General features: G+C 44.1%; 2 protein-coding genes across 5 annotated transcripts in view; both read left to right on the plus strand.

Moving 5' to 3' along the window:
• LOC121309540 (pleckstrin homology-like domain family B member 1) overlaps positions 1–13233 on the plus strand; it is a gene marked incomplete at its 5' end in the record, with an annotated part of 36211 nt that extends 22978 nt beyond the window's left edge. The window contains 14 exons of the mRNA XM_041242521.1: positions 520–636; positions 1468–1644; positions 2158–2292; positions 3010–3126; positions 3317–3419; positions 3936–3962; positions 4532–4793; positions 7568–7658; positions 8028–8174; positions 8310–8529; positions 9398–9483; positions 9782–9811; positions 10945–10983; positions 12502–13233. Coding sequence (XP_041098455.1) covers positions 520–636; positions 1468–1644; positions 2158–2292; positions 3010–3126; positions 3317–3419; positions 3936–3962; positions 4532–4793; positions 7568–7658; positions 8028–8174; positions 8310–8529; positions 9398–9483; positions 9782–9811; positions 10945–10983; positions 12502–12642 — 1692 coding nt within the window. The remainder of the gene's footprint in view (positions 1–519; positions 637–1467; positions 1645–2157; positions 2293–3009; positions 3127–3316; positions 3420–3935; positions 3963–4531; positions 4794–7567; positions 7659–8027; positions 8175–8309; positions 8530–9397; positions 9484–9781; positions 9812–10944; positions 10984–12501) is intronic.
• A 3252-nt stretch (positions 13234–16485) lies between these two features.
• LOC121309539 lies at positions 16486–26404 on the plus strand. 4 transcript variants are annotated; one of them, XM_041242518.1, is made up of 15 exons: positions 16486–16567; positions 17135–17223; positions 17883–18026; positions 18997–19095; positions 19469–19577; positions 19758–19823; positions 20349–20486; positions 20702–20760; positions 21100–21304; positions 21403–21549; positions 22129–22249; positions 22571–22683; positions 23064–25192; positions 25883–25995; positions 26274–26404. In XM_041242518.1, the coding sequence occupies exons 2-13, from the start codon at positions 17177–17179 to the stop codon at positions 23166–23168; spliced, it is 1353 nt and encodes a 450-aa protein (XP_041098452.1). In that variant the 5' UTR covers positions 16486–16567; positions 17135–17176; the 3' UTR covers positions 23169–25192; positions 25883–25995; positions 26274–26404. The 4 variants fall into 4 exon arrangements, with proteins under 4 accessions (XP_041098452.1, XP_041098451.1, XP_041098450.1 ...); XM_041242517.1 differs by having other exon boundaries at positions 16489–17223; positions 25883–26103; XM_041242516.1 differs by having other exon boundaries at positions 16489–17223.
• The last annotated feature ends 615 nt before the right edge of the window (positions 26405–27019 follow it).

Consider the following 27019-nt stretch of genomic DNA (forward strand, 5'->3'; position numbering starts at 1 on the left):
CCCAGCTTTTTTTTGCAGCTGAGCTATGTGGTGAAAGCTGGTAGCTACAGTACAGTCTGTTCTGTTTCTGTTGGACAGTGGATAGAAAGCTTTCATGAGGGCTGTGAGCTAGTGTCTAGCGTGCACTGCTTACACAAAAAAAGGCACGACACCCTGTAAATATTTCAAACTAGGCATGCATATTAATGATTTATTATTATTGTTTTTAAATACAAAAAGAAGCCAGTAAATAAGACTTTTCCACTTTCTCAGTGTAGTTGAAACATCTGTCACATTTGAGTGTTTCAATTCTGGGTGATTTTTTTTTTTCCCTTGGAGTAAAAGCTCAGTGAGTCTTCTACATGCAGGAACACCTCTGCATATATCAATGCGTGCTGACATTGCTGTTCAGCTGTGTGTGTGTGTGTGTGTGTTTTGAGTATTTGTTTGTGTCTGTCTGTGTCAGTGCGTGTGTCTCTGTCTGTGTCCCAAGTGTAACGAGCGCTCCCTGTTGTTTGCGTCGCTCTGGCCCGCATGTAGGAGTACATGAAGCTGTCTGACGTGTTTAAGATCTACGGGGACAGTCACCGTGATGCCCACCGCTCCACCACAGCTCAGCTCAGCCACTCGCTTGCCGTACCTCCAGCTGCACACGAGGTACCCTTAACCCCTTCAAGACCAGACTCACCTACTTAACATGACATGCCAAATTTATTATTATTAATATTATTATTGTTAATATTTAGTTCAGTTTTGACTTTAAAGTGGTCTTTGTTTCTCCAGATTTGTAACATTTCTCAAAATAATAGGAGTTAATTAAAGTCTGGCAATATGGCCCCTGAATGTGTGTGAAGCTGGTATTTTTCTGGTGCCAGTTTGGTGGCATTGTGCAGCAGAAGGTTATTGCACTTCAGTGGCACTGATCTGCACTGTGCCTCCGAGTTCAGTACAGGTGCATTGCTGTGTCTCATTTAGTTTGACTGTAAAACAGTAAATGCCTGTCCCGGGTGCAAATGATCTGGTCCTCAAGGGGTTCATCATGCTGTTCTCATGCTGGCTTCGCTTCTCTCTCTCTGTCTCTCTCTCTCTCTCTCTCTCTCTGGCTGATTCAGGTTCAAATAGGAAGTGTGTGTGTGGGGGGGTGGGTATGTAATTCAATATGGAATCACCATTCCAGCCTGTAAAACTGCAGCACTGGCATATCTCTACAAGTTTATTTTAGCATTACTAAAGTCCTCAGTTCAGAAGCTGAAGGTTATTGTTGAGCTGTGATGAAGGCATTCCATTCGTACTGTGCGTACTGTCAGGTTAGCTGTTTTATTTTTACAGTAACATTATTTAACCTGTTTACTTTGAAAACCCTAATTTCCTCTTGATTTCTCTCTCTCTCTCTCTCTCTCTCTCTCTCTCTCTCTCTCTCTCTTGCTCTCGCTCTCTGTCTTTCTCTCGCATTCTGTTTATCTGCTTCCTGCCTCGGGGTGGGGAAAGGAGTACGTGACTGTCAGCCAATTAAACGAGATCTTCGGGAGGTCAAAGGTTGAGTCTGCCCAATCGTCTTCCTCCGCTCTCCCAGCGTTCCGCTCTGCTGCTGCTGCCTGCCCCTCCTCCTCCTCGCTCGCCCCTGACCCTCAGTCCCAGGCCACCTCTCTCTCTCTTTCAGCTGAGGTGTGTCTGACTCCATCCCTTAGATCCGGGGGCTTGTCTGTTTGCAATTCCAAAGAGCTGCACTTATGAAAGTTTTGGAAAGCATGGTTAAGGACATGCTTTGTATTAAAAAGTCTGGCACATACAATATATGGAGACTTGTAAAACGTAATATATGGTATAGACATTCCTAAGGATGTATGCATTTTCTTTTCAAGAGAAATGGGTGAATTGAGCATACCAAATGAACCCCTCAATTTTTCATACTGCTCTACACTGCATACAAACCACAATATAATGCATGCCATCGTCAATCTGTACATTTGAAGATTGGTGCCGTTTTTATTGTTGATTGTAGATGAAGGCAATACCTCTTGGCACCTCAACAGCCACACTGCATGTAGATCCATACTATTTATATTTTCTCCATTAACATCCTGTTTCTCTCTCCCTCTCTGTCACTCTGCACCCCTCTCTCTCTCTCTCTCTCTCTCTCTCTCTCTCTCTCTCTCTCTCTCTCTCATGGCTGCTCAGAGGGGTAGGCCTCAGATCCCTGCTCTCGATTTAGAGCAGTGGTACCAGGAGATCATGGCCTGTGGGGAGGAGTCTCCTCACACCCCCCCTCCTCCTCTGCCAGCCAAATCTCTGTTGACTCGCAGGCCAGTCCAGGTAAAGCGTCTCTCTCTCTCTCTCTCTCTCCCCCTCCCCCCTCTCTCTCTCCCACTCCTCTCTCTCTCTCTCGCTTGCTTTCTCACTCTCTCTGTCCTCACTTTAGAGGGAAGGGAGGGTTCAAACTTGAGCGTGCAGGAGTTTAGCAGCGAAACTGGATGGTTTCCTAACAGTGCTGCGTGTTCATATGCACTGTGTGTTCATTGTAAGACATTTTTAGTAACTATAGAAAAATAAACCATGTTTATCTGGAACTGGGTTACAGGCTTTGCAGACATGGCCCCTAAACTCTAGTGGTGTTGTTCAGCCCCACACAAAATATTGACAGTTGACCAAGTTGAACCCATTCATCCTGTGGGTGAGACATTTCCAGATTCGGTGTGGTTAAACTCTATTGCTTGTTCAGGCTTGGATCCACCCTGTTTGATCACTCATGCATTCACTCATTCATGCATGCATGCATTGTATAAAATGCCATTCCTCCTCATCTGTTTTTGACCTTCTCTGTCTCTCTCCACCTCGGATTGGAGTGGTCTTCAGCATCCAAGACTTCAATACTGGAGATGTATGTTAGAGCTGTGATGACATTGTTTTGTTTGACTCCTGGTGAATTTAGATTGAAGGAACGGTAGCCGTGTGTTTGCGTGCAGCATGTCAAGGTGTCCCCACCCTATATCTCATTCCAGGACCCGCCTCTAACTGTCCCTCTCTCCCCAGATGTATCGCTCGAAGGTGGACAGCGATTTCAGCTCCACGTTGCCGCGCAACAAGACTGGCTCCGCCCTTTCGCCGCAGTGCAACACCTCAACACTAGGGCGTGGCACCCCCACCAAGGTAGGACGCCACGAGAGAGCTCGATTGCAGTGTTAGTCTTCAGTTAAAGATAAAACTGCATTGTACAGTTTGTTTACATGAGCTGCCACCTTGCCAGCCTTTTACAGGATGCTCATCCGGAGCTGATGTTTTCAGCACGGCCTTCGCTCGCTGTGATCTCACGCTGCTGTTCCCCCTCTTTGCTCAACAGGGCCCCCTGCTGGTCTATAACAACACAGGCAGCCTGCCTCGGAACCTGGCCGCTACAATGCAGGACATTGAGACCAAGAGGCAGCTGGCTCTGCAGCAGAAAGGTAAGCGTCCAGTGCTGGGATAGATGCTGTAATAGAGGAGAGTGCTCTCAATGCCCTCCCTATTGCACTGCACCAGTCCAACCTGTTAGCTGTTGCCTTTAAACGCCTTGACACAGTGTATCTCTTTATACTTTTGAACTGCCCTTGACCTTGAAACTATTACAACTAGTCCTGCGTAAACTTGGAAGCCATCCAATTGCAGCTTCATACAGGGGTGAGTTCTCCAGAACTATTGTACATCCAGAGATATAGAAACATGTCAAGTTCAGCCCAGGCTGGCGCCCGTGTTACTGCAGTAATACTGAAAGAAACTTCTCATCCAGTTCTTTGACAGACCCCTCAACTAGAAAGATTCAGGCTTGTATGTTCTAGCACTTTCTTCTTGTACTCTTTGCTGCCTGTAGTTTTGATGGACTGTCCTGCTTTATATTTTAACTCTGATGTCTGTCTGTCTGTCTGATTCCACCTCCTCTCCTGTCCTACCCCTCCTGTTAAATACCCATCCAAAACTGCCAGACCCCTCCAGCGCAGAGACCCCCAAAGGTAGAGCCATCGCATGTGTGTGTGTGCGTTTACGCATTAGTTTATTTTGAAAATATATCTTTGATTTGTTTTATTAATGCAGACAAATATTCGATTGCTCGAATTCCTATTTAATGCATCTGCAAACATGTGTAATAAAGTGCAGCCCTCCGTGGCGCTGTTTGGATCCTGTGTGGTTTGCTTGCACTCAGTCCTGTCCATTCACGTAGGGCTGCTTTCACAGACCCTGCACTATTAGCACTGCTATTGCCTTACCTTAGGTAACATTACCCTTATAAAAGTTTACCATTCTAAAAGTGTAGTGCAGTAAGGCACAATTAAAGCATGGTAAAGCATAAGCAAGCAAGCAATGTAAAGCCCAGTGAAGTATTTTAAAGAATGCTGAAATAAAACAAGGCTGGTCAATACAGAGTATAACCATGGAAAAAGCATGGGGGGACTGGAAAAAAAGGTAGGAAGTTCTGGACTAATCAGGGACTGTGAAAGCTGCCCTTACTCATTTTAATTCATGCAAGTTCTTTATTCCTGTCTGAGCTGTGTTGCTCTAACCCGGCTTGCGCCCCCTGCAGGTCATCAGGTGATCGAGGAGCAGCGGCGCAGGCTGGCCGAGCTGAAGCAGAAGGCTGCGGTGGAGGCGCAGTGCCAGTGGGAGGCGCTGCACAGCTCTCAGACGCACCTCTCCGGGCCGGTGCACCACTCCATCCTTCACCACCGGCCCCCGCAGAGCGGCGAGCCAGCCTACGACACGCTGAGCCTGGAGAGCTCTGACAGCGTGGACACCAGCGTCTCAACGGAGAACAACTCGGCCTGCTCGCCAGACAACATGTCCAGGTGAGAGCCTGTGGGTCACACAGGGGGGCGTATACGGGCTAGTGTGACACCCTGCTCGCCTGGCACCCTGTCCAAAATACACAGATACCCAGGTAGTACATAGGCCAGCACGGCTTTGTAAGAGTAGAACACACACCAGCTGAAATGAGTGTGAATTCACACAACCCTGGCTGGAAATCTCACTACAAACTGTTAAAAATAAGTGTGCTTATGTGTCTCATATATATATATATATATATATATATATATATATATATATATATATATATATATATATATATATATATATATATATATATGCAATTTATTATTGAAAACTTTTTCCAGAAGTCAGTGGGTCGTCTTTTTTCTTTTATTCTTTTCAAGTCTTTCATGTTCAGCACCACACCCCTTTTTAATAAACCCCTACCACAGACTCAATCAGACTCCCAGCCACACCTCACCCTGCCATTCCACCCTGATCAGAGAATCCGGGCCACGTCTTAGAGACAGCCACACCTTCCCAGCCCACCTCTCGGAGAGGGAGAGACACGGAGTACAAAGAGAGGGAAGACAGGAATATTTTGGGACTCCTTTTTTTCCGCAATTTATTTCTGTTGTGCTTCCAAACTACTAAAGCACCTCTTGGAGGGAGAGAGGGTACTGGAGTTTTGATCGCGTGTCTGTGTTTTTGTTTGTTTTATTCATTTTTTTTTTAATCCCTTGGAATGAAAATGAATGCAAATCAACTTAATTCAGTAAGAAGCTGGTAAGTTGCAAATTGTCTTGTGTGTGTGGGGGGGTGCTTATATGTGCGCATATGTGTGTGTGTGTATGTGTGCGTATGCGTGTGTGTGTGTGTGTGTGTGTGGAACGAGGTAGTTCTGTGGGTCTTGGACTTTGGCCCAGGTGTTTAAACAACACTGTAAAACACCTCAAGAGAATAAAGGTGTTCAGTCTTCATTTTTAGCTAAACGATAAGAGGGATTGAGTGTCTTTGCTAGGCAAGGGATTGTCGGCACTGCCCTGTCTGTCTGTCTGTCTGCAGGGTAGGTACGACACTGGAATGGATTCAGAGCCTGTCACAGGAGACGGCTAAGGAGTACTTCTCACTGACCACGCTCCCTCCCTTCCAGCGCCTCCACTTCTGTTTCTTCTACCTGACTTTGGGCTGCCCCTTTTTGCCTGTAATTGAGCGTGACACAGCTTGGGCTCACAAGCCAGATGCTGTGTGTAATTAAATGTACGTATGTATCAGTGACGCAACGAGTGGGGAGCGGGTTGCACATCTGGCTTTGGTTACGACAGCATGTGTTCCAGCCGAGTCTCAGATGATCCCAGAGAGAGGAGTCCAGGGTGCACGTGAAGAGGCATCGACTCTAGCGGCACGCCGCGGCTTCTCTTAAAGGGGCAGCGTGCCTTTTTCCTGCCAGACAGGGGCCGGAGCCTGTTTCTCAAGCGGCACTGCAGGCCTAAAGCCCCAGGCGCATTGTGCTGCTGTGTCCTGCATGCCGCACGAGAACTGCAGCCTGCTCTGTCGTTTGTCAAGCTTCAAGACAAAAATAGAACAAGGTGTTGACCTTACCAAATGCAATAAGAACACAGTGGGGTGAGGCCCGTGTAAAAGCAGTTTTGTAATGTTAAGATCCGTTTATATAGACACTTTGTAGGAAAGAGAAACGAGCCATGGCTTCAGGCCATGGGTGGAGAGTTAGGCCCCTTCCTCCTTGGAGAGGCCCTTCCAGTAGAGATGCTTTGCTTGGGGTTGAAATCCTGCAGCTCCTGCTCCTCCCTCTCACTGTGGATTTCGTTAGGCTACTGCAGTAATCAAGACCCCCCCCCCAGGGGGGTGTGGAGCACAGGGAGCTGTCACTCACCCAGCCTCCAGCTCTTCACTGTGTGGGTACTCTGATGTGCGGACGTCTGCCCTCGTGCCTTTGAAGAATTGTGCTGCAATTATTCAAATGGTTGCTATTTGACCTTTGTCCTCAGTGGACTCCTACTTTTGAAATGAGTGGCTTTGTGAGGTTTGTTTGTCCCTCAGAATGACACCAGGGTTGGATAAAGGATTGCACTGTGTGTGTGTGTTTATTTATGTCTCTGTGTTTGGTGTGTGCGAGTGTGTCTGGAGCAGGTATCAGGCTGGGTGCTTGCTCTGAGATGGAAATGTTTAGGGTGACGCACAAATACACAAAGAGATCCTGCTGACTGAACAAACAATGGATGACGGGAAAGAGCGGCTTAATCATCGAGCTCCAGTTAATTTGACAATGAGGGGGAGGAGGAGGAGGAGGAAGAGGAGGAAACTTTGTGTTTACAAAGAGCAGTAGAGTGCTTCTGAGTTGGTGTGTGGTGTAAACTCCAGTTCCATGCATAGATGCATAGACATACAGTAGTCTGGCAGTGAGATATAGAGAAGGAAACGACTCAGACCTTGAGGTTACATTCATGGTCTCTTATAACCACGTGTACATTACACTTTGTTCCAAGACAAAGTTCTATTGTTCTATTCAAGGTCCAGTTCAATCGGGGCTTCAGTTTGAAGCAATCATTTCTGGGGGTGAAACAAAAATGACCAGAGCGCTGTCTACTTTAGATCCGATTCCCAGCAGGTTTCTGGCTGTGTTGAGTTGAGGGAGGTGGTGTGTGTGTTTTTCTTTAGATCCGATTCCCAGCAGGTTTCTGGCTGTGTTGAGTTGAGGGAGGTGGTGTGTGTGTTTCAATTTAGATCCGATTCCCAGCAGGTTTCTGGTCGTGTTGAATTGAGGGAGGTGTGTGTCTTTGTCTCTCTGCAGTGCCAGCGGCCTCGACTCATCCAAGATCGAGGAGATGGAGAAGATGCTGAAAGAGGCTCAGCTGGAGAAGGCCAGGCTCATCGAGACACGGGTGAGTTGAAACAGCTGTCATTGTTTCTGTTAGAATTCCTCTATGGGTGTTTATAGAAGGACTGTATGTACAGTATAGGACAGTATAGGTGGTGGAGAGTGTTATCTTTCTCTCTGGAGCAGAGATGTGCAGTGCAGGGCTGTGTAGATGGTTCTAGTTAGTGTTTGAGGCTCCTTCTTGTTTTGTTTCTTAGGAGCGAGAGTCACAGAGAGATGTGCAGTGCAGGGCTGTGCAGATGGTTCCAGTTGGTGTTTGAGGGTCCTTATTGTTTTGTTTCTCAGGAGCGAGAGTCACAGAGAGATGTGCAGTGCAGGGCTGTGTAGATGGTTCTAGTTGGTGTTTGAGGCTCCTTATTGTTTTATTTCTCAGGAACGAGAGTCTCAGGCCCGCAAACAGATGCTGGACGAGGAACGGCGGAGACGGGAGGAACTGGAGAAGAGACTGCAGGATGAGACGGTGCACCGACAACAACTAGTGGACAGGGAGGTGAAGATGAGAGAGAAGAATTTCTCACAGGTCAGTGTGCTGGGGGAGAGAGACAAATACCTATACCCGTGAGAAGAGCTTCTAGTTAAGACAGCATGATGAGGTAATGAGGGAGGCTCCTTGTCCAATGGAAGCTCACCCTCCCCCCCCTTCCTCCCCCCCCAGGCTCGTCCGCTGACCCGCTACCTCCCAATCCGCAAGGAGCAGTTCGACCTGCGCTCGCACATCGAGTCCTCCGGGCACAACGTGGAGACCTGCTACCACGTCATCCTCACCGAGAAGATGTGCAAGGGCTACCTGGTCAAGATGGGCGGCAAGATCAAGTCCTGGAAGAAGCGCTGGTTCGTCTTCGACCGGCTCAAACGAACCTTCTCCTACTACGTAGGTCAGGGAGCCGTCCAACTCAGTTCTTTCATTCTCTTGTGTCTTCAGATCTCGAGCTGTATCTCGGCTGTGGACAAAAGTTCAGCATCACCTCGAATTTTAAGATTGACACATGTATTTAGATCTTTTATTTAATGCCACATAATTAAAGAAACTAGAAAATGATTTCGCTAAAGTCAACTGTAAGCCATAATAGTAGTTCAGTATGTCATGTTAGATTTCAAAATGTCACGTTTTTCCATTTTTGTCAGTATATAAGGAAAACTACAAAGAGGTGTGTCATTCAACATGTTAATGTAGCAGCAGGTTTCATTGGACTTAAACTCCATAGGGTGATGCAAAACTTTTGGCCTTAGCTGTGTGTGTGTGTCTATATATATATATATATATATATATATATATATATATATATATATATATATATATATATATATATATAAACCCCTTATGCTAATCTGAAATTACATCACATTGAGATTAGCTATACTGTTTAATCATTCTTACCCAGCAGATCGTGAAGTAGATATCAGCTTGTATTATAAATCGGCCCTATGTGGTATTCTGCAGTAGACAGATAGGTTGATATATGGCTATAGAAACATATTTGTAGCCAGATTCACATAATAACCTGTGCATCACTCTGCTAATTCCATGAACATTGTCCGTTTTAATGCAGAACACACACGTCCTATGCATTGCACGGGAGCCTGTGATGTGAAAAGGTTGTTTTAAACTCTGACAGGTGGATTTGGACAGATGGTTTAAATGGTAGAATCCTGAAGCCTGGTGCTTCAGTGGCCCCTGTGTGTGCTACTCACCAGAGACCTGCAGTGTCTGACTGTCTCCTCCTCCTCCTCCTCTCTCTGCAGAAAAGCACGAGACCAAGCTGAAGGGAGTCATTTACTTCCAAGCCATTGAAGAGGTTTACTACGATCACCTCCGCAGCGCGTCCAAGGTACTCCTCTCTCTCTCTCTCTCTCTCTCTCTCTCTCTGCCAGTGTTTTATTTGTGTTTTCTATTCGAAGTTCCTGCTTTTTCCCACGGATCTCTGCACGCTGCTTTCGTTATTCACATGTTGTTTTCTCCACCGTTCTAAATAATTTTACTTTTCTAATGGCACTCGTTTGCTCAATTCTCTCTCCTCTCTCTCTCTCTCTCTCTCTCTCTCTCTCTCTCTCTCTCCTTCCCATTCATTCCCTCTGGCTGCCCCCATGCTCTTCCTCTCCCTCCTCATCTTTTCGTTCCACAATCAGAAAGGATTTTTCAATCTCAACTTGGCGAATGTATGTATTATTCTGTGTAATTGCAGAGCGTGTCTGTCTGAAAGAAGAGTTACCACAGTTTTCTCCAGTTCACACCACTGTGAATCAATTCAGTTATGTTAGGGTTTGCACCATGCAAAGTTCTTTTGTAATTGTAATAATCTCTATGTTTCTGAATGGTGAAGTCTTTGCCCTGGAGCAAACACTCTAGTAAGTGTGTGTTTTGTTTTTTTTGTGCCGGTATATGTGCCGTACTGTGTGCCTAGGTGTGGTATCTGGCAATCTGTCAGCGAGCACACAGCTTGTTATCATGTTTGTTTCTAAGTGCTGGGTGGAAACCTGTAATGGGTCGGTCCCATGAGCAAAGGAAAGAGTTTAAGAGAATGTACGCTCTCAACTTGATTAGCGATAGCCACCGCACGCTGATAATATATTATAAATCATGAAATCTAAATGAAAAACAGACGAAAAGCCGATATGAAAGTGTACATAACCTGTTTGTATAGAGGTGGTTGTGGCTGAGTGCAAGACATACACGCTCAATGAAATTCGAAGTGGAGTTGCAGCCAATAGGCTCCAGATGGGGATGTGACTTATAACAGCAATCTCAGCTTTCCACACAGCGAAACTTCAGCACCATCTAGGGGCAGGTGATGCAAGTGCACTTTCTATACTAAAACAGCCGATCTACTGTTTGTCATGTTACAGGGCTGAGCAGCACCTGTCCCCACTACACACACACATAGAAAAGTGGCCTGGTCTGTAGTTATCTGTAGGTGTGTTAGCTGTCCTATCCCCTGTACGTCTGTCTTAGGTCTGTCTGCTAGAGCAACTGTGGCCCTCAAGGTCAATTCCAGTCCATGTTTGTTCTCCAACCAGGTCCTAAATTAGTTAAATGAACTGGCTAAGGGTCAGTTAACCAATTTAAGGCTGGATTGGAACAAATTCCTGGACTGGAATAGACCTTGAGACCAGAGTTGGAACCCACTCTTATAGGTTTGTCCCCTGTACAGTATCTTATATAGTAGCATGCCTGATATGTCTACCTGCATCGTTGTGTCCATCTGTTTTTACTCCGTAGATCTTGTCTGTTTCTTGTTGGTGGCGGCAGTGTTTGCCTGTAACTCTCTAACTTTGTGCACTGTTCTACCCAGCAGATCACAGAGCTGCTCCCAGCTCAGTTTCGGAGAGAGGTCTGTCTTGGTTCCGGCTGCTGTGTTTGTTTTTTGGGTATTGGAGTGCAGCGTGCTCTCTGGTTTGGATGCTCTGGTTTAAGATCGCTTGGTCTGACACTCCTTCAGTTTCAGTTTAATGAATGCATTTGCCTGCTGGTTCCTGTTTAAAACTTGTGACCGCCGGGATCTAGTGAGGTAGAGAGGCTAGAAGTGCCCTCTGTTACAGCTGCATGACTGAAGTATGAACCAGCCTTAACAGATAAGAGCACAGCACTGCAGGTGTTTACATTGAGCCTAACTGAGTCTTAGCAGTTACTGCATGCAGCAGGTCTGTGCATCTTGCAACACCAGAACGATGCACTGATGTAGGTTTTGCTAAAGCTAATGTATTGAGGGGCATGAGATTTGGGAATGTTGAAGACTTTGTATGATTATAAAAGAGGAATCTTATTCCACATCCTAAAGGGGGTATAGCTAGTTAAATCTAGTTTCACGAATCGTACCCGTCGTGCACTTCTGTGCACTACAGTATGTCGCTCTGAAGTGTGGTGCTTTGAAAAGACACACACGTTAGAGAATATGCATTATCAGAAAATGCGGGTGGTTCTTTCAAAACTGCACAAGTGACGCCAGCATAGCGAAGTGAAGCAATCAACGGGTGCGGCTTATGAAATATAAATTCCTGCTCTATATCCCATTGTAAATGCATCTTGGCTTGCTGTGATTGGAATACGTTTCTGCGTGGATGGTTTGCTCCAGGGTAGAGTCTCTGCAGGATGAAAGCATGGCTGAGTCCTGCAGTCTACAGCAATCAAAAGGAACCTCTTGGTCTGTTAGACCCATGCTTTGAGAAGGATCTTGTTTTGTTGATTAAGTGGCGGATGACCAACTTGTATACAACTTTGCTTTGAATACAAACACTTTCTGGAAACAGTCCCTTTGTGTGTCAGTGCTACAGGGTTTCAAGACTGTCATCAATCAATCAGTCTTTATTTTATATAGTGCCTTTCATAGTGTGCCACCATCACAAAGCGCTTTACAAGATATGGTAAAAAACTGCATAATACATTACATACAATGGAAAACAATGCAAAATACTAAATACAAGGCTAGGATGTGAAAATTATAAAACATTGTGGATGGATGTGTCATATAGAGTCATAAGAAGATACAATGAAAGATCAGGCATAGCAGAGACACAACAATATGCATATGTCATATAAAATCATAAATCATGAGAATAAGATACAGTGAATAAGATAATCATGTTTCCAAAGTTACCACTGAAATTATTACAGATCTGACATTTTGTGTGTAACAAGCTGTTTAGACTTGAACACATTTTGAACTATTTTACAAGTGTAAATCTCTAAAGGTCTTTTACCTCAAAGGTTAAATGTTTTGGGAAACACGTACAGGAATCTAACGCCTCTGCTTTTATAACACCTTGCATGTGAGCAGAAACAGTGACTGTAGCAGTTACTGTTCCAGGCCTGGTCAGACTGAACTAACGGCTCCCTGTCTTGTGGTTTGCAGAGCCCAAACCCCTCCCTGACGTTCTGCGTCAAGACTCACGACCGGCTCTATTACATGGTGGCCCCCTCTCCAGAGGCCATGCGGATCTGGATGGACGTCATAGTAACGGGTGCCGAGGGTTACACGCAGTTCCTGAACTGAGGAGGAGCCGCGAGCTGGGAGGGTCACTGGAACTGGAATCCACTGCTGAGTCTCGGGTAGCTTGAGCAGAAATGGACTGCTACAGATTCTACAGTTTTGTTTTGTTTCTTTTTTATATATACAGCAGGAACCTTTTAAATTGTGTATAATAATAACAACAACAAAAAATGACTTTGTTTGCTTTTTTGCCTGGATTTTAAAGGGAGGACCCATGACTGAATGTCTCGGAATGCAGCTATAGCAAATCTAGGCCCAGGGTTTCAAAGCCTGAAGAAAGGACTAGGCTGCTGATGTTGGTTGTCAAGGGAGATTTTTTTAAATTTCATTTGTATTCTTTTGGATGGTTTAACAATCTCCCTTAACAGGAATTCACACAGGGAGTGACGCTACATTCTTTTGAGAAGTTTGCTGTTAAGTTATTTTTTGTTTCAAGTTCCTCGTGGATACAATATGTATAGCCAAGTTATTTTTCAAGTATATAGATGATGTTGAACTGGAGTATTATACAAGCAACTGAAACAGACAGACAGGGAAAGAGGTGCCAAACCTGGAGTGCAGAGACAAGTTTTTCCACGGTACCTAACTTTTTTTTTTTTTTTTTTTTTTTTTTTAAACAAAGAGCATTTTTACTATGAAAATCAAAAATCCTATTTATTAAAGCAGGAGAGCAGTATACATTTCACCAAAGCAGACACACGTTTGGATGTGGGCCAGGGACTTTTTATATAACCCAAGTTAAAAAAAAAAAAAAAAAAAAGAATGTTAACTTGACTTTTATAGAAATTCTGTGCAACGGGGTTCACTGTGTCAGATTAGGGACTGTTGCCAAGAGTTACAATATTGCACACACACAGTGTTTGTGATGATTTTGCATTGACTCTTGTACAGTATAGTGCAGATTCACTAGTCTAAAATTCAACTTCAGAGAGGCCTTGGGGAGTTTGTGGGAAATAAACATGTTTTAAACACTACAGGGACCTGGCCTGTGTCCTCATGAGGTAGGTGTTGCCAGGTTTACCTAACTTTTGAGGACTTTTTTAAGGCTACACACACACACACACACACACGCGCACACACACAGCTTGTCAAGCCATAAAAAAGAGGCTCTAAAGAGTGACGCTTGACCTGAACTCGCTCTCCCCTCCGTGGATGTGGCACACTCCACTGCCAGGCTGGACTGAATGCAAGACAATAGAGACTGGACAACTGCACTCTGCCTAATGACCTCGTTTTACTGGAGGAGACCAGGACCTCTCCAGAAACTGTGCCTTTACACTTCACCACGCCAGGGATTTCTGACTGTAACACTTGTGCAAGCTTGCTGGACTTCAAGAGACAATTCTAATGAATAACACGAATAGTACAATTGATGACAGCTTTGAACAGGGGGCTTATAGCCGTTCTTGGTTCATGACATTCAGACTTGTGTATAAAGGATACTGAATAGTCGCTCGTGGTATATGATTTTTATTCTCTGGAGGAGGATGTCAAAGTAAATCACAAGCCCCAACACAAGTATATATTTTAAATAAATAGCAATAAAATGTGTACTTTTTATATAAAATCAATTAATTCAGGGATTAGTTAACTTGAAGGAGGTTTACTTTCCTTGTCAACAGACTGTGCTTCGACGCAGATTAATTTCAAACTCAGTTTACAGCCTCTTCGCAGCCGTCTTTAGATAGAATCTTGAGCTCAGTCTGTCAGTTCACATCCTGTCTTGTTTCCTTCACCGGTTTTAATGCAGGGGCTACTGGCTGTTTGGATGAGTCAGACGCAGTCAGATTTTCAACGGGTGTTTCTTGACTAAATTCTTTCTCAAGGAAATCAGAATCCAAGTCAAAACAGCTATAGAAATTTTAAATTATCTCAGACGTTTTAAAGTTCTTATAAAGCACGTATAGAGAACAGTGTTGTTTGAATACCGAAGCGCAGCACATCACTGGACTGGAACGTAAGCAGACGAAACTAGTCCCGGTAAGCGTGGACAAAAATGTATCGCACGCCAACTATGCCCACGCTTGCGGTGTCAGGGCTGTCTGTTTTGTTTTATGGATACAAATACGAATAAAATGTGCTGAAGCGAGTCTGGTGCAGAAGTTTATTTTTAAAGTAGCGTTTTCTGTTCTTTTTCAGCATCAAGAAACATAATGATGTAAAACTGGTATCAAAACAGCTTTATCTTCCGCCTCCCAAGCCCTCTGTTCAAACAAGTCTGGGGGTTTGTGTTATTCTGAAAGGTCCAAGGTGTTTTTGTTACTTCTTGTCAAGCCCATACATTAAAGAGGGTTATATACACTGCAAGTAACGCAATATCTAATCAGATGCTTAACTAATTGAAAGGGGGAACTAAGTGAACCTTTTTTATTAAAGCCATTATTAACTCCAATGCATTGGGTGATATTTATGTAATGGGAACATTGACCCGAAACAGCTTGTCAAACTGGAAACAAGCGTTCACAAACTTTGTGTTTTGTATTTTAAAAATAAAATATCTATTGGCAAGCGAATCCTGTGTGTTTATTTTAAATGATAATTATGTTTATTGTGGCACCACGTTTGCACCAGTGGCAGTTAATTTGGTCTCTTTGCAGCTAAGCGTTTCACTTTATTATTCCTGAGCTCCAGTGCATATGAAAAGAAAAGAAAGGAAATCTTTACTTTCACAGCAGCTTGGCCATTCCCCATCATTTCCAGGAACACATCTCTTCCTGTGCTGAGGGTCAGCTTCACCCCAATGCACAGAAAGGGATTCGCGCACAAAGGGGTTGGTCAGTGGTCATGTTGCTAGTGCTGAAAAGGTTACTTTTAGCACTGCTTTTAAGGCAAGAATGAATGAATGAACCCTAGAAATGACCAAGAAAGGACTCCTGAAAAATTAAACCCGAGTTATAATAACCCCGAGTGAATGCTGCAATGGTACTCTTTGATTTCAGGAGGTTGTGTAGAGGCTTTTGTGTTTCAAGCTCTGCTGTTATGGTCAATTAAACGAGAATTAAAACACACACCTTGTCTGTTTATGTATTTACTTATTTGTATCACAATATTTTGATGAAGAAACGTAAAAAAAAAATATTACATGGTTCAAAACCATGGTAAAGTCATGGGAAAACTGCAAAGTTACTGTGGAAACCCTCTTGAAGTCGGGCAACGGCGGTAATGATGAACACCTGTACACCGGGGTGCCCTTTTAAAAGTGTCCCCATAGAACTAGCACAGCAAAGTGTAACAAAGCATAGCAAACAGAGTGAAGCGGTGTAAAGCCCAGAGAGATATGGTAAAGGATTCTATTATTATTTTTTCATTATTATTATTATTTTAAAAATGCAAACTATACATGCGTAACACAACCACGGGAAAAGCATGGAGAAAACTGCAAAGATATGGCGTTTCAAGGTAGGTGTGTATTATTATTATTATTATTATTATTATTATTATTATTATTATTATTATTATTATCCTAAGCGACTTACAGAAACTAAGGGGTGAAATATGCATCACAGCTCCTGCTGCAGAGTCACTTAGAACAGGACATCGGTTTTACGCTTCATCTAGGCATGTTTTTTTTAAACTTTGACATGCAAAGGGAAACATCTCGAAGAGTATTTATCTTAAACTGTATTGTTAGCGAATGTAAACACGAGTGGGGCGGTTAATTGATACTACATAGCTGCGGGGTCACTGCTTTATACTAAGAATACAGACGCCCCAAACCCTAGTCTTAGTGGTGGAGGGGCTGCGGTTGAAATTGTGTCTATATGTTAAGTTTCTCTCACATACACAAAGAAGGCTGTTGGGTTACCAGGCTGATCCTTGTATCCAAGGAAATGCAATCACTGACCAGCAGCCGTGTGTGTGTTGCAGCTGCGAGAGAAAACAGCAAACAGTCACAACGACCTGTTCTCTAATACAATCAGATATAAAAGTAAGAGATATTCAATACTAATGAAATAAAAACGATCGTGTTTTTATCCACTATTGGATACCGATTGCCAAGAACCGTAACTTGGTTACCAGTATGGTGATGAAGAACAGCGGCGAGTTCCAGCGACTACAGAAGATCAGGTCGAAATATAAAAGCGAGTTCATTAATTCCGTTGTGGGAATCAAACACCGTCTGCGTATATGCTGGTGTTTTGCAGCCTAAATTATGTTTGTATGTATGATCACGTTTAATCTAAACGCACTGCGAAATAATTAAATCACAAGCTACACTTTTTAATACAAGTTGCACCACGGCATATTTAACATTAAAACAAACAATAAAATACCGGTTCGTATTTAAAACTAATATAGTTTGATAAAGGTGATTAACTGGCGTTTGTTTTTTTTTTTATGATAAGTTATTTAAGTTAGCAATATATAGGCCCTAATGCAATAGTTATTTGCTTTAAATATTTAATTCAGTTACATTCTTTCTTTCATTCGTTTACGACACACATATAATTGCACAAACCAGGGTCATTCCAGTAACAGCTGCATTTCTTAATAGAATAGTTTGTATCTGCTCTGCACAGCAGGCCCTAGTCAGCTGATGGCATCGAGCAGAGCGGAGAAAAACTGGTCTGAACTCCAGGAAAGGTAAGACTTACATTTTGAAGTGTAGATTGATTACACATTTTAAGAAAGGAGTTAACTAACAAGTAGACGTTACAATATACAGTTTTATCTTTAAAACGTCAAAAAAAGATCTGTTTTCCACCTTTTACATTTTCTTTTTGTTTTGCTGAAACAACACTCTGCTGCCACATTCCATTTTCCATGCAGTATAATGGAAGCTGTTGCCTTACAAGCTCCATGTGTCTGTGATCCTTCCTCCTGTTTCCTCTAGGCACAAAATCTGTTCAGTTTTGAAATGTCACTTCCTGAATGACTGGTTTTCTATTACAAAAGTTTACCATAATATTTTTGCAGTTTTCCCCATGTTTTTCCTGTGTCTATATGATGCATTTCCCATAGTTTGTCCTTTTTTTCTATGTTTTGTATATACTTTACCGTACTGCTCTGTGCTTTTCAATGCTTACCTATGCTTTACCATGCTTCCACTATGCTTTATTACACTTTGCTATGCTTTTCCTATGGTAAACTTGTATGAGGGTTGGCACAAAGGATGACGAGGATCCAGGCTGATTTCAGTGGAGAACATGATTGTATCCCTACAGCACTACACCACCTGTGCTGTACAACACTGACTTCATGTGAAGCTACAGTTTGCAACAAGCTGTTTTCTTTCCCCCCAGTTTAAATCGTGTTCGACGGCAGAGGGGGTTGGTGCCCAGGACAGGGTGGGACAGTCTGATCTCCAGTGGCACCACCCTCCAGCCCCCTGTCTCTGCCAGTCAGCCCGGACAATGGCAGGTGCACTCCACTCCCTACCTGCCCAGGTAATAACGAGATGCCCCATGCAGGGAGCTAAGTGGGACTTGAATCAGGCTTAGGACCTCAGCTTAGCTCTTAGGGGACAGCAGTCCACAGTGAAAAACCACCACACAACTAAGTGACAACCAGTGAATGTATAACAGAGAAGCCACCAGCTCAGGGCTATTGGGTTAGAGTTAGGGTGTGGGTTGTTTTGTGTTTAAGATTTTCTACGGCTTGGTGCCTCCTTATTGGAGTGCTCTGGTAGAATGGACCAGCACTGGCTATAGTTTACGCTCTCAGGTATTCTGTAAGTGCGGCTGTTCCAAGGGTTTGAGAACGTGCGGGAGAATTATCTTTTTATACATCTACTCCTGAAAACGAGGAATTGTTTCCATCATATTATGATGATGGAGTTGGATCATCTTTCCTCGTCTGGTTTTAAAGATCCTATCTGGGAATTGCATAGACAGACCCTTCAGCCAATGCTTCTCCTGCAGTCCACATTAACAAATAGACACGTCTTATTTACTCTGTTCTTGGGTCTATGTATGCGGCTGATTACGTTTGAACCACACTTGTTTTCATTGTGGTGTTTGTATGTTGTAATTGTTTTTCATACGTTGCAATGGTCTTTTAGATTATTGTTTTCCAGGACCCCCTTGTAAACAAGTCCTCGGTCTCAATGGGTAAATCTCCTGGTTGAATAAATGAATACAACGCTACTGGCTTTGCAGTCCTCGCTGTACGAGATCTCTTGCGCAATAAGAGACCCCCTACACACCATCTATTAACTTGTGTAGCAGGCTTTGTGCAATATTTAGCATTTCAGCAGTGCCTGTGCTACAAATACTTGAAAATCTTGAAGGATGGTTAAGTGGGGTGATGCTTTTCGAAAGCCCGGACTAGAGCCTTCATCGCAAACCTCTTTATGACTTCAGTTTGGACTTGGTAGCTAAAAGTCTGGCCTGAGTTACAGTGTGTCTCCGTTTCCAGTCTGACTGCTGGAGACGGGTGGGATCAGACTCGGACAGGCCTCCGCAGAAGCAGGAGAGCGCCGGGACAGCCGCTGTCAGCAGGGACAGCATCGGAGAGGTGAGCGAGGGAAGAAGATCCACAGAGTAATACTGTATCAGCGTCTTCTCATTGTGTCACATTATACAATGCAGGGATGGTAGTAAGACTCTCATTGCATAGCAGTTTGATCCACTCATGGTTTTACTACAAATTTAATCAGACACACCTGAGCTTGTTGCCTATACACTGTGGCTAATCAAACTCGTAGTAAAACCTAGAGTAGATGGAACTGCTATGCACCAAGTGCCATCTCTGGAATGCATTTAAGCAATACAGAATGGGCTTCAACAAAACCGTACCTAAACTTTTAAGAACAGAGTATCTCTCCGATTATGATTTGTCTTTGAATTGGCGACGAAGGATCACACCTGTATTTCTGTTTGTTGCTCAGAGGGTTGAGAGCCATGGAAGACCTCACCGCCAGACCCGGTGTATTTCCAGGGCAAAGAGGAGTCATGAAGGGGCAGGAAGCCCTGGGCCCCAGGCAGCCTCTGCAGCAGGTAAGAGGGGTCACTCACAGGCGAACATGGGCATGCTGCACTGCACAGTCTGCAAAGAGAGCTAAAGCAAGGTGACAGCTTAGCCAGTCGGAGTGCTCTCTCTGTTCTGCCAGTACTCTGTTAATACTCCAGTGAATAATCTGTTTATTAGTGTTGATCTTGTTTTTTCCTCCACTTTAGATAGTGAACACAAGAGAGTTACAGACAGAAGCAGAGGGACCAGCAACACTTTCAAACAGACGCAGGGTGAGAGGACTGTCTTATATATTGTATCTGTTATTAAATGAAAGCACAGCACTGAAGTGTCCTGTACTATATCAATAGTTCAAACCCCAAGTAGCAGTGCTGTACCTGTGATCACGCCTCGGAACAATACACCTGATAACTCCTCTGTCAATCGCAGCCTGCCATTGTTAAAAGTTTGAAACCGATTGATTCAGCTGTCAAAGTAACCCTAAACCAGGAGTGCCAAACTCCAGTCCTCAAGGCTCGCTGGGTCTGCTGGTTTTCATTCCAATTTAAGCTCTCAATTAACTTAATGTGACAGAATTATTTGTTCAATTGGACATGTTCAAGTAACAGAGACCTCAGCTGGAACGAAAGCCAGGAGACAGTGCAGCCTTGCTTTAAACTCTTAATACATAACCAGCTGGTTTCACTGCCCCTGATTTAGCACTGGTCTTGGACTGCCTTGCGTAACATTAGCTAGTCCAAGAGCAGTGCTAATCTGTGACACCAGCCCACAGAGTGAATGAGATTCTCTGCTGGCAGGACTGTGCTGCTGCCCTCTACTTCAAGGAGAACGAGCGGTTTGCCTGGGACTGTGTGAATTCCTTTATAGAGGATGTCCTGTTTGACGAGCTGATCCCAGACCTGCTCATTGAGGTGTTTTCCAGGGACCCTGTGCAGGTACGGACTGGCTTTAATCTGTCAATCACAACATGCACGAGGCCAGCTTTACCACCTGCTGAATGAACCTTGTAAGAACCAGCGAGATGCATTCGAAACTAGTCCTGGCAAGCCTGTTATTCCACGTTAGGTACACCCACGCTTGTGGTATAAACAGAAATGTCCTTCATCTGTCCCTGGCATTGCCAATATTGTGTCTCTTTGTATTTATCCAGCAGAGCTCTCCAGTGAAGTTCCCGAGCACAGTTTCTGTCAAGGTGCAAAGACAGTCAAAGTAAGTCCATTTAAAACCCCTTTGTAGCATTGCAAGGTGTATCTCGAAGGTAGTGTGGGCCAGTGGTTAAAATCCAGGGCTTCTTACCAGAAGGCCACAGGTTCAAATCCCATCTCTGCCACTGATTGTAAGTGACTCTGCATATAATGCACAGTTCACAGCCTACCTCTGTAAAGTGCTTTGTGATGGTGGTCCAGTCTGAAAGGCACTATATAAAAATAAAGATATTTTTGTTATTAATAGCATCTTTTTCCTTTTTTGAAGACTGTGGTGCACACTGCTTTAAACCAGACAGGATTGAAAGTCAGAGCCCAGCGCAGTGTGTTTGTGTTTCTCCAGGGCGAGGCATGTGCAGGAACACGCTACACACCTTCCCAGCATGCTGTTTGGGGAGCTGCTGCAGGAATTGATGCTGGATGTGTCTGCCGAGGCCCTCAGGAGCGCCATCAAGGGTTTTGTTGACAGTCACCTGACCAAGGCAGCTATCTATGACAACATGTCTGAGATTGTGACCGAGACAGTGCAGGACCTGATCCCAGGACTGGTGAGTGTGTTTCACAATCCAATTTCAAAACCTCTTGTGGGACTGGGTAGCACTGTTGTGTAATGCCCCTCTTCCCCACACTGCCCCCTTGCTGCCAGGTGCGGGAGGTGCAGACAGGGCTGGCAGTGGACAGCGTGCTGGAAGAGGAGCTGCTGCCGGAGGTAGTCAGTGAGGAGGCCAGGGCTGTCGTTCTCTCTGTGCTGGGGGAGCACGACTCGGAGATCTCCAGACTGCAGCTCGCTCAGGTACACCGGACAGCACCCACACTCGCAGGCAACGTTACACTTAGAACAGATGGTGAGACACTTCTTCACACAGAGAGCGGCGAGGGGGTGGAATGGGTTACCAAGCCATGTTGCTGGTGCTGAATCACTGGGATCCTTTAAGACCCAACTTGGTTTTGAGATCCACAAACTACTAGGAACCGGATGAGCACTTATGGACCAAATGGCCTGTCATTCGTACATTTTCTATTATAATGTCTGTCTATTACGACTAAAAATGTAGCTTACAACCTTTAAACCAGAGATATCGGCCACCAAACCCATACAGTATGGTTATTTCTTGAAGTTTATTGAAATAGATTCTATATTGGTTACTAAACTGGGCGCACTGTTTAAGGAATGTGTAGTTCACTCGCACAGATTTTGAATGACAGTTCTACCTGGTGTGTGCTGATGCCTAGTTTGTGCTTCTCTGTTAATCTGGGACCTGAATTTGTCTTGGTGTTTACTGCATTTGTGAAGCCCTGTTCCTCACCTGTCTATAACTAGAACCCGATCTCAGCTGCTGCGCTGCTCACCTGTGCGTCTCTCTGTGTGCAGGTGAGCCGCTACACTGGCCAGAGGCTGGTGGACTCGTTCCTGATGGATCACCTGGTGGCGCTGATGGAGAACCACGGCCAGAGCTTCGTGCAAAAGGAACAATCACGAAAGCTTTTAGACAGTAATAATCAAGGCTTCGGTTCCTATCTCACGTTAGCAGAACAGCATTGTTCTCCAGACTCTCTTTCACTGCAGTGAAGTCAATTGTTCTTGCCACAATGCTGCAAGTTTGCTTCCTGTGTTACAGGTCACCCCTGTCATTCTGTGACAGTAGAAAACTATATGGGGTCAGGTGGGGATCCTTTTACCTGTAGCACAGATTCTCAGCTTCTGCCATTTTGCTCCTTTCCCATAAAACCTGCATGAACAGAGTTGAATCTGTTATCTGAACTTTGCTCAAATCTCTTATCTGTTATTTCACAAGTTTACCTTCCTCACTCAGGCTGGATTGTGAACACCCTCTCTCACCAGTACCACAGTGTCCGGAGGCAGAGAGACGCCACTCTGGAGAACGTGCCTCTCAGGCACCACCATCACAAAGTTTTCACTGACGTGGTGAGCATTTTTACGCATTTGTATTGGAGATGTAGCTAACCAGGAGAGCAAGGGAAACACTGCTGTGCACAGTATTCCATGCAGTGGCTAATGAATATTTTACAACTTTGTTCTAGACTAATGCCAGGGTCCATTTTTTACCCTGGATTGCATCAACCATCTGTTGTCTGTGATTATCAAAAATAAGAGCTTGATGCAAAGCAGTTTCCCCAGTGCTGTAAAATGCTCTAAAACCCTGGCTGTGGCTCATGGGAGAGAGGTGTAGATTGACCGAATCAACCTCACTTCTGTGATTACCAGCGTTTTGCAGAACAGCAGCAGGGCTGTGGTGACGTGGCAATGGCTTCCTTTTAAGGGATGAGAGTGTTTGTTTCCCCCAGGCCCTGGATGTGATCCTGGGGGAGCTGGCAGCGTCTGTGGATGAGGACGTGGAAGATCTGCTGGAGTACGAGAGGCAGATGGAAGGAGAGGGATTCACAGGCTGACCGGTGTTGTGTGAGACTGGGACGGCTGGCTGGGAGGGACTGTGTTGGTTATGATCGAGCAAGCTCTAGTACCTGGCACTCTGCACAGCAGAGTTTTATGCCTCGAATTTTTAAGCTTACCAGACAGATTTCATAACTCAACAGTTTTGCAGTGATGGCTTGAATTGTACATGCAAAAAACCGTGTTCCAGTATTTCCGTACAGCCTAGCAGGTTGGGGCCCGGGACCATTGCAGTCAATATGCACAAAGGTCTCAAGGAATAATGCCAGCAAGCTACTACACTCAGATACTAGGAGACAAGTGACCAAATGAAAGCATCAAAAGGAGCTACACTTACAACAGAAATTGATTTTTGTTCCAGATCATTGAGACATTAAAGGCAACCAAAACCACGACATCCAACCTGCAAAGTCAAATGGAATTTTACAAGACTTAAAACATTTGCCAACCAAAAATATCAGTGCCTGTCCATAGATCCAGTCACCTGGGGTTACCGCCTGCAAGACAGAGGAACATGGGTTAGCTAAAACTACAATACAGGCACCCTCTAGAAAGGAGCAACACAGCACGGGCCAGAGGTGCGTGCCACTACAAGGGCAAGGATGAAAATAGGACTGCCACTGCAAAGCTGTTTCATCCATTTCTGGTTTTACTTAGGGTTTAATAAGCATGAGCTTGTTACATATACACTGTGTATAATCAAGCTTGTAACTTGAAGTGCTGTGCAATAGGAGTCTTTATTGCCATCATGAAGTGGATGGGAGGAGTCTCGGCTACAGAGAGCCAGGGAATGAATACAGCTGGAGTTACAGTTCATAACAAACATGAATCTAGAAGACAGTTAACAATCAGAGAACAAGGTACATTAGCAAGACAAACAAGTGAAGTCAGTTAGACAGAAACACATGCATAAGAATTGAACCATTAAGACAGTAAGACTATTCAGCTGTGCAAATAATAAATACATTTAACAAAAGACATAGGATAGAGGACAGCTGCTCTAAATAGCAAAACAAAGCACTATAGTAGTGATCCAAAACAAGGAATACAAAGATACACACCGTGTCTCAACAGCTGTACTCTATAATACCAGACCCTGTGTTCTTGTTGCTTCTACCAACTGCTAAACAGACATTTATATTAACAATCAAAGAATCATTTGTTCTAACTAGGAATCTGTGAAATAAAAACAGAAACATTAACTGGGCTTGTAATTCACAATTATCAAGATATTACTGGTCCAAACTCCATCTGAATGCACCGATGTTTTTAAATCTATATTTCCTTTAGAATGCAAGTCATGAACAACAATTATAATTTAAAAAACAACACACAATAATAATAGAAATTGATTGCTACATTTTGTTGGATAATACATACATAGCATATTTGTAATGATGGAAATGGATAGACCTTTTTTAATAAACAAAAGCACCTGCCTCTTAACAAACTATCAGGGTTGTGAGCGTCTTTGTGCAATCTCCAAGTTGTCAGAAACTGCAATACTGCAAAGTATTGCAGTTCTGGATGCAATTGACAGTGACTGCTTGCCCATTGGTCAGCCAAGGGCTGTTTACATCGCAGGCTGTTAGGTGCATTATAAGCACACTTTGCCCTGTGTCAGCAAACACAGTGCACTACAGCCCTGGCCTGAGCAAACACAGGTCTGTGATACATGCAGTGTACGCCCAGCACCCTCCAGGCTCATTTATAATGAGGCAGGATCTATTGTGTGAAAGGCTTTCGGATTTAAATACCCACCCATTGAGAGGGCAAAGAAAAGGAAACCATAGCAACTGACACACACTAAACCCTCAACACAGCTTCCTCCAGTCTGGTTCATGAGAAAGTAGCTACTCTCTTTAACACAGATTTATAGCTACTTTTAAAACACCGAAGTCCGTGAATTGAAAAGAGGCAGTCAGTGCTACAATAAATCCCAAAGATTTGTGTCTCCAGATTGAGGCAGTGACAGCATGGACTTTCCAGAGTTTAACTGCATCTGTGAACTCTGTGACTGCGGGTGAGAGAAAAAATTATTATCATCATCATTATTATTATTATTATTATGTACAGCATGTATGTGCAGACAAGGGAGTATGTCATAACTAGTTTAATCTCTTGGATAGCACGTTCTCCTAACTAAATACAATGTGTTCTTCATATTTTAACTACCCGTGAAATGTTTTAACCCATTAAAAAAAAAAAAAAAAAGCTAAATATTCTTCATCATTGCAGAATACAAAATAAAATGATCTTGACGCAGTGTGTAAAACTTCAACAAGAAGAACTGTGTGCTTCTGCACTTGGATAACTACTTTAAAATAAAAATATATAATTCAATACTTTTTTAAATGTTGCTTCTTGGTGAATTTATTGCTTGCAAGGTGCGCTCTTCCTGTGTCGTTATTAGGTGAGCGAGTTGCATGTGAAGCGTCTTGTTTTATAAGGTTGCCTGTTTGAATGTTTGAAGGACCGTTTCAAAGCTTGCGAGGCTTATTACTTCTAAACGTCTTGTCTGATTGATCTGAAAAAGTGGTGCAGGGCTTCACAATGCTGGGGGAACAATTACAGGTTTCTAAACAGAGTGTTCCCCCAGTACACACCCCTGCTGACTATATTAACAGACCAATGTGTAATAACAACATCGCAGGTATCTTACAGGACAGCCTGACCTCTTCTGCAGGATTAACATCTTTATTTCTTTCCTCAGCCGACACAAACACCACAAGAACTGCCGGAAGAGGAGCACCACAGTGCAGATAGGCTCTGAGAGCAAGCAGTGCCACCTGACTCACTACCAATCCACCTTCACCCTCCCACACAGTAAGACAAGACCCACCCTAGAGCTTTATAGAACGCACCTCGGTAACATGGCACAGGAGAGAAGGCAGTGATCCCACCTCCATCTCTCCAAGACCAGCAACAGCACAGGTGTGCCGGTTCATAGTCCAATGCGTTGTGCGTGCAGCGAGTGCGTCACAAAATCAGTGCAGTCTACCGCCCTAGGGGACTGGAGTGCTTACCAGGGACCTGCCCGATTGCTCCAAGTGTTTCAGCAGTTCTGTTCTCCTTCACCCTGGTTCTCTTTCTCTGCTACTCAGATGCACGGCTTCGCAGCAGCAAGCGCCCCCTGCGGACCCCCCTGCACTGCAACCCCCCTGCCATGCAGTTCCACACCACCCAGCGCAGAGAGTTCATCCCACGCCTGCTCGCAGAGAGGACCCAGCCCGCCTTCAAGGTAAGAGAGAGACCTACACCTACATAGCTCTGGCCAAAGGTTTTGCATCACCCTGTAGAATGAACTCATTTTGCACCATAAAGGTTGAATGAAACCTGCTGAATAATGTTACGTGAACACATTGAATTACATACTGCTTTGTAGTTTTCCACGGACTTAACAAAAACTGACAAATTGAAAAATGTGACATTTCAACATCTGAGATGAAACGCTTTACTACGGTTAGGATTTTCAGTAGATTTTTGTAGTTTCTTTGATTACATGATGTGAACTAAAAGAAAAAAAATTAACAATTTAGATTTCTTTTTTGAAATGATGTCTCAATCCTAAAACTTTACTTTTGCCCGTCGCTGTACACCCGCACTCTTCAGCCCCTGTTGCAGCACTCAGCTCATTGTAAGGAGACAATTTTCACAAATCAAATCTACATGGTTCAGATATTGTAGCTGGAACTGAAAGTAAAAAATGTCACCTGCAGCAAGCTGTTTGAAAAGGGTGAATACAATACAAACGGATGTTGAATCACACAACCCACAATCAGCATTTCAGAACATTACCAAATTACCAGAAACAACTGGGGCAGAGTGTGAAATAACCACACCTGACATC

This window comes from Polyodon spathula, unplaced genomic scaffold, assembly GCF_017654505.1.
Source record: "Polyodon spathula isolate WHYD16114869_AA unplaced genomic scaffold, ASM1765450v1 scaffolds_1308, whole genome shotgun sequence".
NCBI classification, from domain to species: Eukaryota; Metazoa; Chordata; class Actinopteri; order Acipenseriformes; family Polyodontidae; genus Polyodon; species Polyodon spathula.